This window comes from Chenopodium album, chromosome 11 (genome assembly GCF_948465745.1).
Source record: "Chenopodium album chromosome 11, dcCheAlbu1.1, whole genome shotgun sequence".
Classification (NCBI taxonomy): Eukaryota; Viridiplantae; Streptophyta; class Magnoliopsida; order Caryophyllales; family Amaranthaceae; genus Chenopodium; species Chenopodium album.
The window spans coordinates 39,107,580-39,124,031 of record NC_137844.1 but is presented as its reverse complement, the minus strand read 5'-3'; the positions used below and the strand labels follow the sequence as shown (position 1 = coordinate 39,124,031).

The following is a 16,452-nucleotide window of genomic DNA, read 5'->3' as shown; positions in this document are numbered from 1 at the left end:
GAAAAAAAAATGTTTAATGTTCAAGTGTTCTAAGTGAAGGTTGATCAAAAGAAAAGAAAGAAAAAAATTGAGTTTGTGATTCACTCGAGTTCTACATTATTATATTTTTATGAGTGAAATTGTAAGAGTTGGGATTGTTTGATATTTTTGGAGTTGTATTTGGTGGGTTTTTGTTGGAGATGTTGATCATTATTTATTTTGATCATGGGTTTTATTAGGATTTGGCTCCCTTTAAGCATAGCTTTTCTTTCACTTATTCCCAAATATATCCTACCCTTTTTCCCTAGCCTTACATTACAAGATTTAAAGACCTTTAGACCTTGTGCATAGAGTTGTGTAGATGTGAAAGTGTTGCTTATCAATGCAAGTTATGATTTGACATATTTCGAGTCGACTAGTAGGTTGAGTGTATGTCTTTTCAAACACACGAGAGTGTGAATTGGGAGGGCATTGTTCACATTAAAGGGGTTGGGATGGAGAACGATCGAGTGCATCTTTTACTCGCCATATAAATGAGAGTTGAGTGTGTGAGCACTAGTCTTGAATTCTATATGCTCATGTGGTTTGCTCTACTTGACAATTGTTGGGGAGGATGAGTGATTAGATGAATGAGATTGATTGACGTTGAAGCATGTTTATTGGATTTGCCTTGAATTGTTGGTTCTTGATTTTGATTATTTGGGGTGAGGCATGTTTTATGTATTCATTGATGAGCTCTTTGCTTAGGGACAAGCAAAGATTTGGCTTGGGGGAGTTTGATATGTCTACTTTATATGGTGTTTTACCCCCGTCCCTTGGTCATAATTAGTAGTGTTTTTGGCTCGTTAGAGCCACTTTTATTACTAATTGGTGTTTTCTAGTGTTTTTGTAGTTTCGGTTGAGTTTTGTAGGGAATTGCATCTTTGGAGCTTTTTCCCGGGATTATTGCGGTACAACTACGAGCATTTGAAGGCATGACCGATTGCTTTTGGACACCGAGTATTCAAGACCCGAAGTGGAGATTCGAATTGGGCCAAGAATGGAGCCCAATCCAAGTCCAGCATATAGCCGGGCCCGATCGGGCAAGCTTTAGCCCGATCGGGCGGATGCCCAGAACAAGAGGGCGAAGAGAAAAGGCGGGCCCGATCGGGCGGCCCTACGCCCGATAGGGCGCGTGTTTCTGGGGAGGCTTCTTCGACGATTACTTAGTTTCTATTTAGGAGTAATTTCGGGTTATTGTATAAATACGATTTTAATGCTTTTGCTTAGGACCGCTTCTCTTAGACGTTCTCTTTCTACTTAGCTATAGATTAGTTTCTCTCTCTACAACATTGTTCTCCATTTTTGTTCTTAATTCAACTCCTTAATTCCGATTACTTTGGTAACGATTTCTTCTACTTTAATCTCATTTATTTTACTTTATTTCTTTCATCGTGTTTCCTTTAATTGCTTTGTTTAGTTTATGTTCGATTATGTCTGAGTAGTTTTCTTTCTAGGGTTTATGGGGATCCATAAATAATATGAAGGGGTAAATTATTATTGTTGGTTATCAATGCTTGATTAATTTCTTATTGATTGATTTAATGCTATGCAATTAGATTAGGTCTGGTTTAATTGTATGAGTTTAGCAATATTGATTCGAGATTCGAGAGATGAGAATTGATGTTTAGGCTTAATTTCAATAGGCGAACTAATTTATAAATGGTTAAGTCGAGATTCGAGAGATGAGATTTAATATCGGTAAATTAACTCTGTGATTGTAATACGTAGCGAAATCCCTTTATGATCTGATTAATTGATACATTGATGATTGATTGTTATGTTTTACCCTGGAATATTGTTTATTGGTGAACCTATGTCCTAGGCTTTTATTTCATTGATTTTCCTCCTACTTTTATTCATTCCCACTTATACTCTTAGTAGTTTAGTTTCCTTTTATAATAAAAAATTGGTTACTTGATAATTTAGATTATATTGATTAATTAGGAATAAATTAACTCGTTTCCCTGCGGTTCAACCCTTCTTCCCTATCTGCATAGTTAGTGGATTTAGGTATTATTTTTGATTGGGTGACTACGACTTTAGCCTATCATGTACAAGAAATTCAATATTTTTCTATTTTTCTATCTTTGAAAACAAAAATTTACCATAAAACTTTATAAATCAAAGTTAAAACACTTTCGTATGAAAAACTTTTTTTATAAAAAGAAAATATAATTAAGGAAAAATTGACATTTGCTACCACCGAAAGCACCCTGTATCACATTTGCTACCCGTTTAAAAAAAATATTTTATTTTGCTACCACCTAAAATCACACAATTAAAATTTCACTACCACTTAATGGAATCCGTTAAGTTTATTCAAAAATAAAAAATTAAAAAAAAATAAAACAAAGTAATCCAGCCACCCCTCCACCTCAACTGCCACCCCTTCCCCCTCCCCCCTACCGGCGGCCAGTGCCCAGAGCTTTGGCTGGTGCCGGCGCGAACCCACCCCCTCCCTTTCCCCAATCCTTACGCAGCCAACGAGCCTTCCCTTTCCCCGTTCTCGCTGCCCTGACCCCCACCCCCGAACCTAAAACCACCCCTTTCCCCTTCCTCCCACCGGAATCCGCCCCCAGCCCCGTTCTCTCCACCGAAATCGACCCCTCCCCTTCCCTTACCCTTTTCGGTCATCCCTAACCCTAAATTACCACCCCAAAACCATCTCAAGCGAAACCCTAAAATTCGTTTAGGGTGGTTTGGGGCTAGTGGTTTAGGATTAGGGATGGCCGAAAGGGTAAGGGAAGGGGAGGGGGGTTGATTTTGGTGGGGAATAGGGAGGGGGGGATTTCCGGTGGGGGGAGGGAAATGGGGTGTTTTCCGTTTCAGGGTGGGGATCGGGGCTGCAAGAATGGGAAAAGGGAGGGGGGTTTGGTTGCGTAGGTGGGGGAAAGGGAGGGGTGGGGTCGCGCCGGCTTGGGGGAGGGGGTGGGGTCACGCCGGCGCTGGCAGGGGGGGAGGGAGTGGCAGTTGAGAGGACGGGTGGCAGTGAAGTGGAGGGGTGGCTGCAAGGTGGTTGAACGGTGGCTAACGGAATCAGTAACGGCCTTAGTCTTTGATAGTGAAATATATATATTTTAGGGATTTGTATGGTAGTAAAATAAAATATTTTTTTAAACGGATAGCAAATGTAATACAAGATGCTTTCGATGGTAATAAATGTCAATTTTTCTTATAATTAACCGTATGTTTAAAATTCAAAAAACCTAAACCTTTGAGCGGCTTGTGAATTCGTGATTGACCCTCTCCTCGTCGACCCTTACTCATCTACCCAATTCGGATACTAATTGTCTTACTGAGTGCCCAATTCCAATTAACTATGAGAGATGGTTGAATAGAAAGGTCAAAGAAGGGATCAGAAAATTTCACGAGCAAAGTCTACAATGGCGGAACCAAAAGAATCTTCAAAATCCTCAGAACTCCCTCCTCCACTTGTAAGTCTATCTCCCTCAAATCAATCTCTTCGTTTATCTCTCAAAAACCCCAACTCAAATCGGTCAAAATTCAGTAATTTTGCAACTTTTTTGGTGCTCAATTTTGAATCATATACTATATAAATTGATGCAGTTTTTAGAGGTGACTTGCAAAAGTTCTGGGATTGTGAGGCGATTTGCCCCAGGAACAAAAGCAGGTTTTGCAATATCATTGATCAATAATAAACTGGATGCAACTTCCCCTCATGCTTTGTACATTGAAGCTGTTAAATCTGGTGAAGAACCCATTAATTTTGGAGAAGAACCCATTAATTTTGGACCCAGTTCTGTTCTTCTAAGTTATGGCAATGGTTGGAAGTTGCAAACTGTTTTGGACTCTCAACAAGGTTTGTCCCAATTTGATTAATCGTTACGTTACTTGTTCAAATTACACTATATACGATGTGACTATTAATTTCGGACGGAGGGACTGCTATTTGTTGTGTTCCTTTATTCATCACAATTGTTTTGGGGTCATAATTTAAGGAACACATTACTGTTGCTATCATTGTTATGTAATGAATGTCATTTATTTGTGAAGTGATAAAAATGTCTATTAGTTTTTGGCCCGACAAAGATTGAAGGCTTGTGTACAATAGGTCGCAAGTTTTGAATCCTTCTCTTCCCCAATTGTAATTTGTAATGCTCTTGTGACTCATTCGGACTAAAAAAATTACTAAGGTTTTACCATAGAAATCAAATGTGGCCCCCATATATATGTGAAGGAGACAGTAATTATTTTATCCCATTTCTACCTGCATAATGTGGTTATGTTTGCACTGATATATTTTTTTTCTTTTGATGTTGTTTTGCAGTTAACAAGAAACGCGACGGCGTGCAGGTAATGGCAACGAACCCAACTTCTTGTTGTTAGTGGTTATGTGATTTACTCAGTCTTCTGCTATATTTTTTTGGTGAATGTTGGGCTTGTGTGCATTATAAGATCTTACCTTTTGACTGATTTAGGTGCTGTACCACTATAAGCACTAATCATTTGTCCTTTGAATGGTCAATTAGGAGTGCACTTTTTGTTTTTTTGATTCTTCAAGACAAAATAGTTGTTAGTAAAGGTTGATCAAGTCAAGTAAAAAGTCTATGGGAGATGACAATATTGATTTTCTTCTAGTGTGGCTTGCTTTGATTTTGTCTCGGAGCTTGCTTCCAGTTATTCCTGCAAGAAGAGGGTGCTTGCCGCACCTATGCATTGATCTTTGTTTTTTACTTCCTTTCGGTCTTTGTAGCTTTGAATGTAAATGGCGGTAGAATTGGACAGGGTAGGATTGTGTCCGGCAATTTGTGGAACTGTGAGCAATTCTGTAAGGAAATATTAGAGTTTTGCCCTTTAGTATTTGCGCAATAGTTCTAGTTGGCAGAAGTACTTATGTGCTTTTTGCAAGGTTAAATGAACTTTTACAGCTTACAAGGATAATAGAGATGTATATGGGATTAAGACTTTGATTGATTAATTGAAGGATAATAGAGATGGATGCTCTGTTATGCTACGTTTTTTCTTTAGATGGAATCAGTTATGCTGGAGAAATCAATGAAAACTTGAATAGGAATCTATTGTGCAGCATAATTTTCCATGGATAATGTTTCAACTTTCTACATTACTTCATATTCATTGGCACAAAAAATGAGAGATTCTTTTATTCTAATGAGTATGCGTGGTTCTATTCATGCACTCATAAAGTCATAAGCTAATTAGTCTTTCTATTAAAATTCTATTATGCCTCTTAGCAATCTAGAACTGCTTTAGAACTGCTTTGCTGGATGGAAAAAAGATAACAATACCTAACATGTATTCTCTGGAAAGCCTAGTGGTCTTAAATTTGGTTTCATAACATTGACAGAAGAGAGCTGTTTTTGGAGCTTGTTGCAAATAAATAGCTTCCATCTTATACATTCCTCTATTTCCATAAAACTTCATTTCTTGTCAAGGCTCTTGTCAAAGTTATTTTGGAAATTTCGAGATAGTTCTTACTTTCTGAGAATAGGGTTAAGCACTATTATGTGAAAACCACTGACTAGTGCAATTGAATATCTTTGAATGAAATGAAGCTTCAAATATTGATTAAGCCAATTATTCTTTTCTTTTGTTGCTCCCAGAAGAATCAAGCAAAAACCTCGAGTAAAAAATATTTTGGAACTTAGTTGTTGGAACCCCCAGACTGTAAGCTTGGCTCCACCCTGTTAGTGATGTTTTTACTAATAATGTCTGATGAGTTTAATGATTAAGTTATAAGCGTGAAAGTGTTGTATGCAAAGTAGTAAGCTTTGTAACACTAGAATGCTGCTGGATTTACTGCAATATCAGTTGGAGATAATTTACTTAAGAATTTTATCTTTTGTCTTCCATTAAAAAGCATGCGAAGCATTACACAAGCTTGGCCTGAATAAAAAAAATGAGCTTGAGAGGCTCCACCATCCAATTGCAGCAGAATTAGGAGGCCAACTCTTGTTCTTTGGATTTTCCTATGACAGGTCTTTTGTGGACAGTATTTAGTGCTGTTGCTCCTACAATCCTGACTACCCTACCCTCAGAATTAATAACTTTTTCGCTGGACAAAAGGTTGTTTGAACTTTTGTGGCAGTGTAGTAGTGTTGTCCTTGTCCTGTTAAAGGACATGTTTTTTTTGCACATCTTGTGATAGGAATCATAGGATACTCCTTTGTTGAAAAATTAAAAATGAGAAGACCATAGAATTGACTAAGATAGTATTTTTGGCTTTCTAAATCATGTCCTCGAATAAAGATTGGGCGAAAAAAAAATGTATATGCTGTTTTGATTGGCTTGGAAAAGATCAGAGGGAAAACTATCAATTTCCTTTATTCTGAATCATATCGGTGGGCAACAAGTGCCCATGTACAATGTCCAAGTAATGCTCAGTCTTGCAGATTCTGTTATAAACAAAATGATTGTTATGAAACAGATCATAAGTTTCTGAATAAAGTAGATGGAAGAACATATAAGGAAACAGATCAGAAGGACCTTGTTTAGGATAATGTACTTGAAAGAAACCCTTTAATATGTGTCGTAAAATTATAACATAGACTAGTATTGGTATTTATTCTTTGTCAGCTGATTGGAAAACGATAGGATTTTGTCCTGTAAAACTTAAGACATTTGATGAAGAAGCAATGTTGTACTGTTAAGAGTTCATTATTTCTACGTAGAACTTAGAGCAAAAGCCGTTGGACGAATCTTAGAATGCTGGGTTTGGCCTGCATTTTGATGAAATTTGTTGTCTTTTGTTAGGAGACTAGATAAAATGTCATACTTATATCATCCTCAGTTTAGATAACGGAATTCATCTAAACAGGAATGTTTTGGATTAATCATTTGATTAATGTCTGAAAATATCTGTCTATCTAAGCAGCATGTTCACGAAAATATCCATCTTCAGGTACTGTCGGTGGGAAGTTGGTAACCTACTTACCTCGGTCTTGATTTGATTTATACTAGTATGATTTACTATTTAGCTTCCCAAAAAATAGGCTGCATTTGTTGTTTGGTGGCCTAACTATTATTGTACCGTCATAGAAGTTACCACCCGTGTGACTGTATCCCAAAAGTTCTTTCCATTTGGACCGTGATTGTCTCGTTAAAATATTTTAAAATCAGAAAAACTGTTAAGAGACTGAGTATAAATTTTAAATATAAATCTAAGAGAGTATTATATATTTATATTCACAATCAATCCCATAGTTGAGTACTAAATATGGAATACCCCGTAGTTTTCCTTGTCAAATTTAACGGAGTAGCTTTTTAAGTTTTATGTAAGTGAATTACGTGTTAGTATGTTGGGACGGAATGAGTATTAATTAATAATTAAATCACTGTCGAGATGAGTATTCTGTCATTACGGTTTTGTACTGAAGCCTGATTTGAATGTTCTGGTTCATAACTTTTGCAGGAATTAAATGCTGGAGCAAAGAGACAAGATTCAGAGCCAACAATCAATTATCTTTACATTGGGAAGATATTTGTTGCTCTTCTTTTCATTTTTCTACTTGGTGGAATTTTTACATTAGCTCTTGAAAATCTACCAAGACTTGTGCTGTTCATCAACTCGTTTTTGTAGTACTTGACCATCTTACACTATAGAAACGATGTGTCAATACGATAATTTAGTCTGTTCTCTTTTTACCTGGAGAGATAATGTAAATTCTAGTTCTAATTCAGTGTAATAGAAATTACAGCTGCAAATGTTGAGACCTAAGGCTGTTCGGGTTCAATTCAAAGTTAAATTTAAACTTTCTCAAGTCAGTTTGAAGAGCGATGTCTGCTGGAAAACTGAAAAATACTGAGAAAAACCTAATAATAATGTATTCTAAATGAACATGTTAAATAAGTTGCATATGTATTGTCTGTCCTCAATCCTTTACAATCTGGTCTTTGCTGCATTGTCAATCATTGTATACTACAGTTTAACACTTACCTTACGCATCAATAGAGAAACAATAACTTAAAACATTGTATGTAGGATGAGAATTTGCATAAGATTACATATTTACATTTTTGTAAACGGTAAACTTTTGTAACAATTTGATACACGTATACACAACATACAGCCAGCAGCGGATACAATAAACTGCCCCCTGTAACACATGCAAACTAGTGTACACCTAAAACATTTAAAGCACAACAAGAAGCCTACTGGCTGTAAAAGGCTACGCCAAAATATCCTGTGAGCTACTGCATATCTCATCGACATGAGCTGTTGGTACGTACACTACATTCTTTAGGGAGCTGTGTCTTCTTCCATACACTAAGTAAACAAGCACCCCAATTAGAAGCCACACTGAGACTCGCATCCAAGTATCAACTCTGAACCAGTCAAAAGAAATTCAGTCAGGCTTAAGACATTAATTTATTCCAAATACTTCGTATTTAATAGGTAAATGGTAATTATATTAAGCAATAAATGATCTCCAATTTTTAAATTTGCAAATCTCTCAGTAGTCAAATGATCCTCAATTTTTTTGATTAACACATAAATTGAAATGTATGAGAACGAGAAAAGTAGTACTTACCCCAAGTTTATCAGCAAGTAGACATTGATCAAAATGCAGGCAATTGGCAGTAGAGGAACCAATGGGCAGATAAAACCTGGAAGAACATATAATCAAATATCGCAAATACTTTAGAAATTGATGGCCATGGCAGTCTAAACTAATGATTTATAAGCACTAGAAGCACATTTCAGGCAGATCATTGATATTGACAGCAATAGACAAAACTCCACTAGTACAATAATTTACAGTTACAAATTTACAGTAGGATATATCCAAGGATTTACTGATCAATGAATAAGGAAAATGGGAGAGGAGAGTAAATAAAATTCTAGTAATATATACTTGGGTATTATCTGGAATTCTGGATAAAAGGAGTTAACCACCATTTTCAATTAAATTTCTGGGTACCAACAGAAAATGCTTTTAATTCAGCAGAAGATTCTGCCTGATCTAAGCATTTCACACCCCTTTTAATTTTCTTACTGATGCGAGTAGCATCAAAATTCATTATGAAGTCACTGGCCATGGCACTGCTGTTATAGCCAGTTTGCCTTTTACTTTTCATACTTACCCGCACAAAAAGCCTTTTCATTGTCAAAGAAAAAAAAAAAGTTATTTTGCAATGAAATATTTATTCTCATTTAAGCAGAACATACCTCCAGTGTGGCCAAAGCTATGTCTGGCATCATCTTGTTCAATGCAAGTGAGCACTGTCAGACCAGATAGAAGAAGACCACCACCCACTCCGCACAACGTGTATCGAAACACGCTGATGAAAAAACCAAATTAGAACAGTACTATAATTAACACATTAGTCCCAAAATGATTTGGGGTCAGCTAACAGGAATCATCATAAGGCACCATCCGCAATTTATGTAATAAAGAAAGAAAATGATACAATGACAAAGGACGTAAAACGAGGAAAAAAAATAGTGAGCAAAGAACTGCTGGGGGAGGGGGGCTATGGAACACAAAAATCCAAAAAGAGAACCAAAAAAAAAAAAAAAAAAAAAAAAAAACAAATCGAGAAAGTTTCAAACAAGGGGGCAAAGGGAAAATAAAAAGAGAGGAAAAATATGCAAGTAAAACACAACAATTTTTGAAAAAGGCTTAACAATGAAAATAAATAGAATTTGCAAAACACAAAAAAGTTCACACACATGCACGCAAACACAAACACACACACAAAAGCTATATATAAAAGGTCATGACATGTCCTCGGTGTAGATTTTCTCCCTTCACTCCGCCCTAACCAACAGATCTTTTTGTCAATCCCCATAAGATTCATATCAATCTCAATCACTCCTCTGTGTTTACTTAGGTCTTCCCCTACCCCTCATGATTCCATCACTTAGCCACTTTTAAGCTTCCTTACCAGAGTCTCACTCAATCTTCATCTTACATGGCCAAACCACCTAAGGTGATTCTTCCCCATTTTGTTCTCAATAGATGTATGTAACCCTACTTTCGTCCTAATAATTATCTCTTTCCTCAACTGATCCTTTCTTGTATGACCACACATCAAATGTAGTACGCGCAACTATGCCACATTCATCTTATGAACGTGACAATGCTTCACAACCCAACATTTTGTACCATATACTTTCTCCGTTTTTGATTAATTGCAACACTTACTTATTTTTGAGTATTTGATTAATTGCAAATTTTGCAGCACTTCTTTATTTGGCGAGAGCAAACTATTATATTATCATTTCTCTCAACCAATAACAACTAAATATCCCCCTCCCTACAAACTATACTCTATATTAAAAAGTTTTCACTTTGGTTCCCAACTCTCCACCCTATAATTTTTGCAAAACTATGTCTCAATCCTAGTGTTACTATTAATTAGAAATGGAGGGAGTATATAATAGAATAGATGGCTAAAAATCAAAATTTTATACAAAAACAAATCTCATTTATAATGTTTCCCACCAAGATCTTCCCCCTCCCCTCTCTTTATTTTTTTTTTAAAATATCCTTTTTTTAATTATTTTATTTTATTTTATTTTTTTATATTGTTCTTGCTTTGTACTATAGGTAATGTTAGGTATAATTTCTTTCTGAAATTCTAAGAAGTACCCTTTATGATTTTGCAATTTCTCATGGGACCTAATATTAATATGAGGAAAATGATACACACAAGTACACAACCATTATATAAAGCTAAAAGTGAAGTATTAAGTTTAAATCAAACATTAATCAAGCATTTCTAAATTAATATCAATTTAGAAAATGTATTTAATGTTTATATGCAGCACTTAGATGTACATGATTTATATAAATGGTATTCCTCATGACCTATCTTAGTGACATAATTCTTACATGTACAGGGAGTACAATGACCATAATGTCCTTAGATTATCTACTTTATCAAAATCATATCTTTAAGTACCCAAAATTGATTCTGAATAATTGACATGGCATTGAAAAATGTTCAAACAATGGCATTGCAACTTATGTACACGATGCCTATCATCACTATATATTGATGGATGCAAGGACCCAACTTCATTTGTGAGAAAGGAACATTTTAATGTGTTAAAAAAATGTTAAAAGGTTATTTTAGGTGAAATGAGACAACACAGGGGCATAGCTGTAAAATCTAATACATGTGATGGAGAATACCCAATTATAAGGATTTCAATAACATGTTTGAAAATGTGTTTCATTGAATCACATACCTGGGAAGACCTACATAAGAAGCAGAAGATGTGAGGAGCAGCACTCCGATACAAGTAAGCATGATAGTCCAACCCGCAACTTTTCTTCTATTGGCATCACTTAGAGTATCTGTCAAATGATCAAATCACTACTGGTTTTTGATTGAGAAATGTGAAATATAAACACAAACAATTTTGGATACAGCTCAAGAGTAAAATACAACTTGAAAAGTAATTTGATTTTCTCCTTCTCATTTGATAGAGTTCCATGTTCTTACCAGAAAGACCGAAGTTTAGATTATCTACAGCAAAAGCTAGTCAACTATCCTAGTCAATCTTAACCAATTTTAACAACCAAACCCTACCAAGATAGAAGAAAGTGCTATGTTGAATGAACTTACAACTGCCATCAGCTACTTGCTTTAAAAGCAAAGGAAAACTGGCTTCCACGGTGGCTCCACCAAGTAGTGGTTTGGCAATATCCTCAGAAGTGCCAAAATCCTTTGTAAAGTCATTGTATCGCAATGTAACAGCATCTATAGAATCCTGAAGTGATGACGGAAGTGGCACCACATCTGGTGGCACATATCTTATTATTAGAAGTGAGATAGCCACCATAGTGAATGCCAGTAGTGTACCGACACTGACCTGCACCACAAATGCAATAAATTAGTTTGGCTACATTTTTGGGGTATGACAAAACCAATCTGACATCTAAATCTGCAAATCCAAGGGCTACAATCGATCAATGGAATTATACACACAGCGTTAGACAATGTCATGCTAATTGAAGCTATGCCAAAGAAGTTGAAAATTTTAGACATTATCCACCACAAATCATGACAAACCAGTCATATATATTAATAAAAGGTTTATACAAAACTTACCATCCCTGCCAATTGTGAAACATCCATAGAGAACGAAAGCAGTGCAGAAACAATTCCAGTAGTTATAGTGCTCTTCACAGGGACCTGAGTTTTTTTGCTGACATCTGAGAAAAAGGATGGCAGCAAACCATCTCTAGACATTGCCATGAGAATTCGTGGCTGAAATAATACAGACGGATTTATTAGAAACATATATAATGTTTTTCAATTATAAAAATATGTTTACAGAAGATTTCAATAGCTTGAAACTTATGCTATCCTTCAGGCTCCAAGAAAAGAAAAAACCTAAAAGCAGTAGCCTACCTGGGGCAGAAGTGAACCCATCAATGTTGAACAGAGAGCTGTAACTGCTCCGACAGTAATGATATATCTGCAGATGTTTTAAAAAATTTCTTAAAAACTTGTCACGTTTCGCATGTAGCTGTGATGTAAATATATGCGAAAACACATCTAATAAAACTTACGCTGCCCATTGCAACCCATGATTTGAAAATGCAGAAGATATAGGCGTATCGGGATCCATAGCATAATAGGGTACCAGACCAATGACAACAATAGAAACCAGCATGTATAATGCACAGCATATAGATAGTGCAGCAGCTATTCCTATTGGCAAATCCCTTTGCGGATGTTTCACCTGCCAAGAAAAAAAATATGCATCTTTCACGTTCTTTGAGCAAGGAAGCAATATCAAAACAGTTCTTTGAACAAAATTTAGCAGGTAATGTACTACCTCCTCAGCAGTGCTTGCCACTGAATCAAAGCCAATGTATGCAAAGAAGACAGTTGCAGAGCCAGCAAGCATTCCATCCACCCCAAATGGAAAGAATCTAGAACAAGGGGAGGGTATAAATGGTTATAGTCATTGATCTAAGATGACAGGTCAGAAGAAAATTTGAATATGTTAAAATATATTACCCTGTAGATAGATCATATCCAGGCCATCCATTCTGGAATCCAAGATACCCACCAGCAATTATAACAAACATCATAGCACATACATTTCCTGACGTGACAATGCCTTGTGCAAAAGTACTCTGCAAAATTTAATAATGTCTAATTATATTAGCTTTTACAACCATACAGAGATTAAGTTAAAGTAGAGACGAGAGAGCATTCAGAATTGATAAAGAGAACTGTATACCTCCTTGATTCCAACACATAGAAGTGCAGCGACGACTAATACAAGTACAGCGGCACAAGGGTCAACTGTGATGTCAAGAAAAGGAATATATTGGCGGGCCAGAAAGGAAGGCAGACTGTTCTCACCACCAAAGAGCAATGCCTAACATATTTAAATGCAAAATAAGGGGTCAGGTCCACAAACTTTCGCCAATAAGCTAACATAATCAAACCAAGTGACAGAGCTCAGCACAGTTTGCACTGCTGTTGGTTACAAAAAATGATGCAGCTTTCAACATAACAGCATGGAACCAAGGGACATCTTAAAATAACCTACTTGCATAGCAAGTAACGACCATGAAGATTAGGATCACAATACAGTTCCTGAATAGGTACCATTAAATTAAAGTACTGTACAGCTTGCCAAAGCAGATCTGGGCTAAGTATCTCAGGCATTTAGATGAAAAGAAATGAAACACACCAGATTTGGCGAGATACCACGAGCAACAGCAGAACCACCGACAGTATATTCCAGAATCAAAGCCCAACCAATTAACCAAGCAACACTGAATTACAAATAAGCCAACTTCAGATCATAAGCTTATTTTTGCAAAACCTTGTTTAAACTCTACAAAGTACCATTTAGCCTCTAGGACTAGAAACTGAAAATTATGAAGACTTCAGAACAAAAGAATTACTTATTTATCACCTTTCCCCAACACATATGTAGGAGTAATGATAAGCACTTCCAGCAGAAGGACATCGACTAGCAAGCTCTGCATAACAAAAGGCCGAAATGCCAGCTGCTATACCAGCTATAAGGAAAGAAATAGCAAGTGATGGTCCAGAGTGCTCTCTTGCTACTGTGCCAATAAGTATATAAACGCCAGCTCCAATAGTTGAACCAACACCTAGCACAACAAACCAAAAGCTTTAGTGTCACAATTAGATGTATAGTACTACCACTTTCCATGTGTATGTAACAGAAAACAATATGATACAAAGTAAGGGGATAAGATCAACCAGAAGTCAAGGAAAAAAAAAAATCCAGTCTCGTAATGCATCATTACATCAGAATGGGACATGTTAAAGGATGCCCCATGATCATAAGACCAAGAGAAGCTAAATAAACTACATGCTTCCATTAAAGTAACCAAAGAATACTCTCAAAGTCCCAACTACAACTCAGCATATCATCCTTTCAAGCCAAAGCACCCACATAAGCATCTTGCCACAAAATCGTGTGCTCCCTTTGCCTTCCAACTTCTATCTGCAAAAGGCACAACCAAGTTTATACAAACAAACCAAATGACTTGTGCCAAATGGTTCCTCACAATAGCTCTTGGAAGTTCAATTGAAGGGCTCGCTTCATTCCTTGGTCAATTGTAACATGGATAAGTATAGCACTTTGTTATTAGAGAGGATTCTTGGACACGAAGTCAACCTCTTAGTATCCTTTTTCCATTCTCTTTAAAGATTGTCAACTTCACATCATCCTCATTCATCTTTCATTTGGCTGAGCGATGATGATAGCTTTTCTAGGAATATACATGATTTCATTCAAAAAGGGATTGGGAATTATAGGAGCTTAGTGGGAGTTCCATCCTTTGTAGAGTTTTAAATCTATTTCTTTGTCAAACTCCCATGTTTGACAAAGAAATAGATTTAAAACTCTACAAAGAATTCATGAGCTTTTACATCTACCTTGACATCAACACAATGAGTGCTTCACCCATAGCATTCATGAGCTTCCATAGATGTTTGACAAAGAAATAGATTTAAACTCTACAAAGCATTCATGAGCTTTTACATCTACCTTGACATCAACACAATGAGTGCTTCACCCATAGCTATCATGAGCTTCCATACTCTAATATTGGAAACCAAACCACACATATAACCCACTCTCTCATACTCCCTCCGTATCTGAATAAGTGCATCACTTAAATGGAAATATCCCTTTCTTTCTCCTACCGTTAACCCCATTTGCTATTTTTTTAAAATTATTTCTCTAGCTTCCCATGGTCCTCGCATATACTCACATTATCATTTTTTTGAATAAAATATTCTCCCACTCAACTTTTACACAGCGAGTGTTGCATAAGAATGATCATAAGTATCATATTCATAGCCCTATTACGGCTTAAAATGTTACTTTACCTTATGCTACACCTTTCCATATGAATTAGCTTACACATCCAAAAAGCAAACTACTAATAGTGAACTGCTAACTTATGAAAAACTTATACATAATATGCCATCTCCTTTTGACTAACACCAGCTGTTATAAGCATATATCTACTTAGTATATACTTATTGAGTAATTTCATACAGAACCTACAATCACAAGTAGCAAAATCTCAACTTGAGTAATTGAATATTCCCAGTTTGAATCCCACCTCACTTTTGCATCATATACCAACCTTCTATATTGATATATATGATTATTACTATAGTCAGCAATCGATTACTTAAATATAATGCGAATGCCAACTAGTTTGTTTGGTTAATGCCTGAAGGGTAATACCCAAACCAAATAATAAATCCCGTCTCCATTAGTGTCCTTTGTCCACTCTCTACATCGAAAATATAATCTACGAAAATATACTCTACCATAACAGAGTTCTAAAACGGTAACACTACTTCATACATAATATAAACGAATGATTGTCAGCAATAAAACAAGGTCATATTCAAGTAAACCATTACATAAATTGAATTGACATACAAAAAAATATTACCATAACAAAACTTAAACAAAGGAAAGTGAAATTACCAATAGCAACAAGATCAGGAACAGTCAAAGCTTTAGCTAATTGGTGCCCACCAGTTGAAGAAGAATTGTGGTTGCTATTTTCTGAATCCACACGTTTTCTCCTTACAAAACTTCTCAATCCATCATAATTATCACCACCCCCAAACATAATTTCTTCCCCAAATCCCATCTAATTTTCTATCTCCTCTTTCTTTATACTTCTTCAAAATTGGGTCCTCTCAAAAACCCACCATCAAATTCAAACAATACCCAATAAAATTCAACAACAAACCCAGAAATTATTGGTTCAAAACACTTGATTGCGTGCAGTTATAGATTTTTAGGGTTGAATAATTGGGTAACGTGAAGAGGAGAGAGAATGGATAAGTGGGTAGTGAGAAGCTCTTCACCTCTAGAGAAGAACTTGCTACTTAACCCACGTTTTTTGGTAGCTATATAACCTCTTGAAAGTCCTTATTTTAGTAATATGGATGATTGAATTGGCAATCGAA

At 36.1% G+C, this 16,452-nt stretch overlaps 2 protein-coding genes across 2 annotated transcripts; one reads left to right on the top strand and one right to left on the bottom strand.

Annotated features, from left to right (window-relative positions):
- The first annotated feature begins 3,248 nt into the window (after nt 1–3,248).
- LOC145567564 (uncharacterized) lies at nt 3,249–7,812 on the top strand. The gene is made up of 4 exons (XM_081626870.1): nt 3,249–3,455; nt 3,589–3,841; nt 4,310–4,335; nt 7,412–7,812. The coding sequence occupies exons 1-4, from the start codon at nt 3,405–3,407 to the stop codon at nt 7,577–7,579; spliced, it is 498 nt and encodes a 165-aa protein (XP_081482996.1). The 5' UTR covers nt 3,249–3,404; the 3' UTR covers nt 7,580–7,812.
- Nucleotides 7,813–7,950: 138 nt separating this feature from the next.
- Nucleotides 7,951–16,452, bottom strand: LOC145567563 (cationic amino acid transporter 2, vacuolar-like). The gene is made up of 14 exons (XM_081626869.1): nt 15,962–16,452; nt 13,895–14,096; nt 13,667–13,751; nt 13,208–13,348; nt 12,982–13,100; nt 12,797–12,893; nt 12,528–12,700; nt 12,367–12,433; nt 12,064–12,222; nt 11,578–11,824; nt 11,198–11,306; nt 9,170–9,282; nt 8,532–8,607; nt 7,951–8,325 (listed from the first exon to the last, which is right to left on the bottom strand). Exons 1-14 carry the CDS (start codon nt 16,128–16,130, stop codon nt 8,169–8,171), a joined length of 1,914 nt encoding a protein of 637 aa, XP_081482995.1. The 5' UTR covers nt 16,131–16,452; the 3' UTR covers nt 7,951–8,168.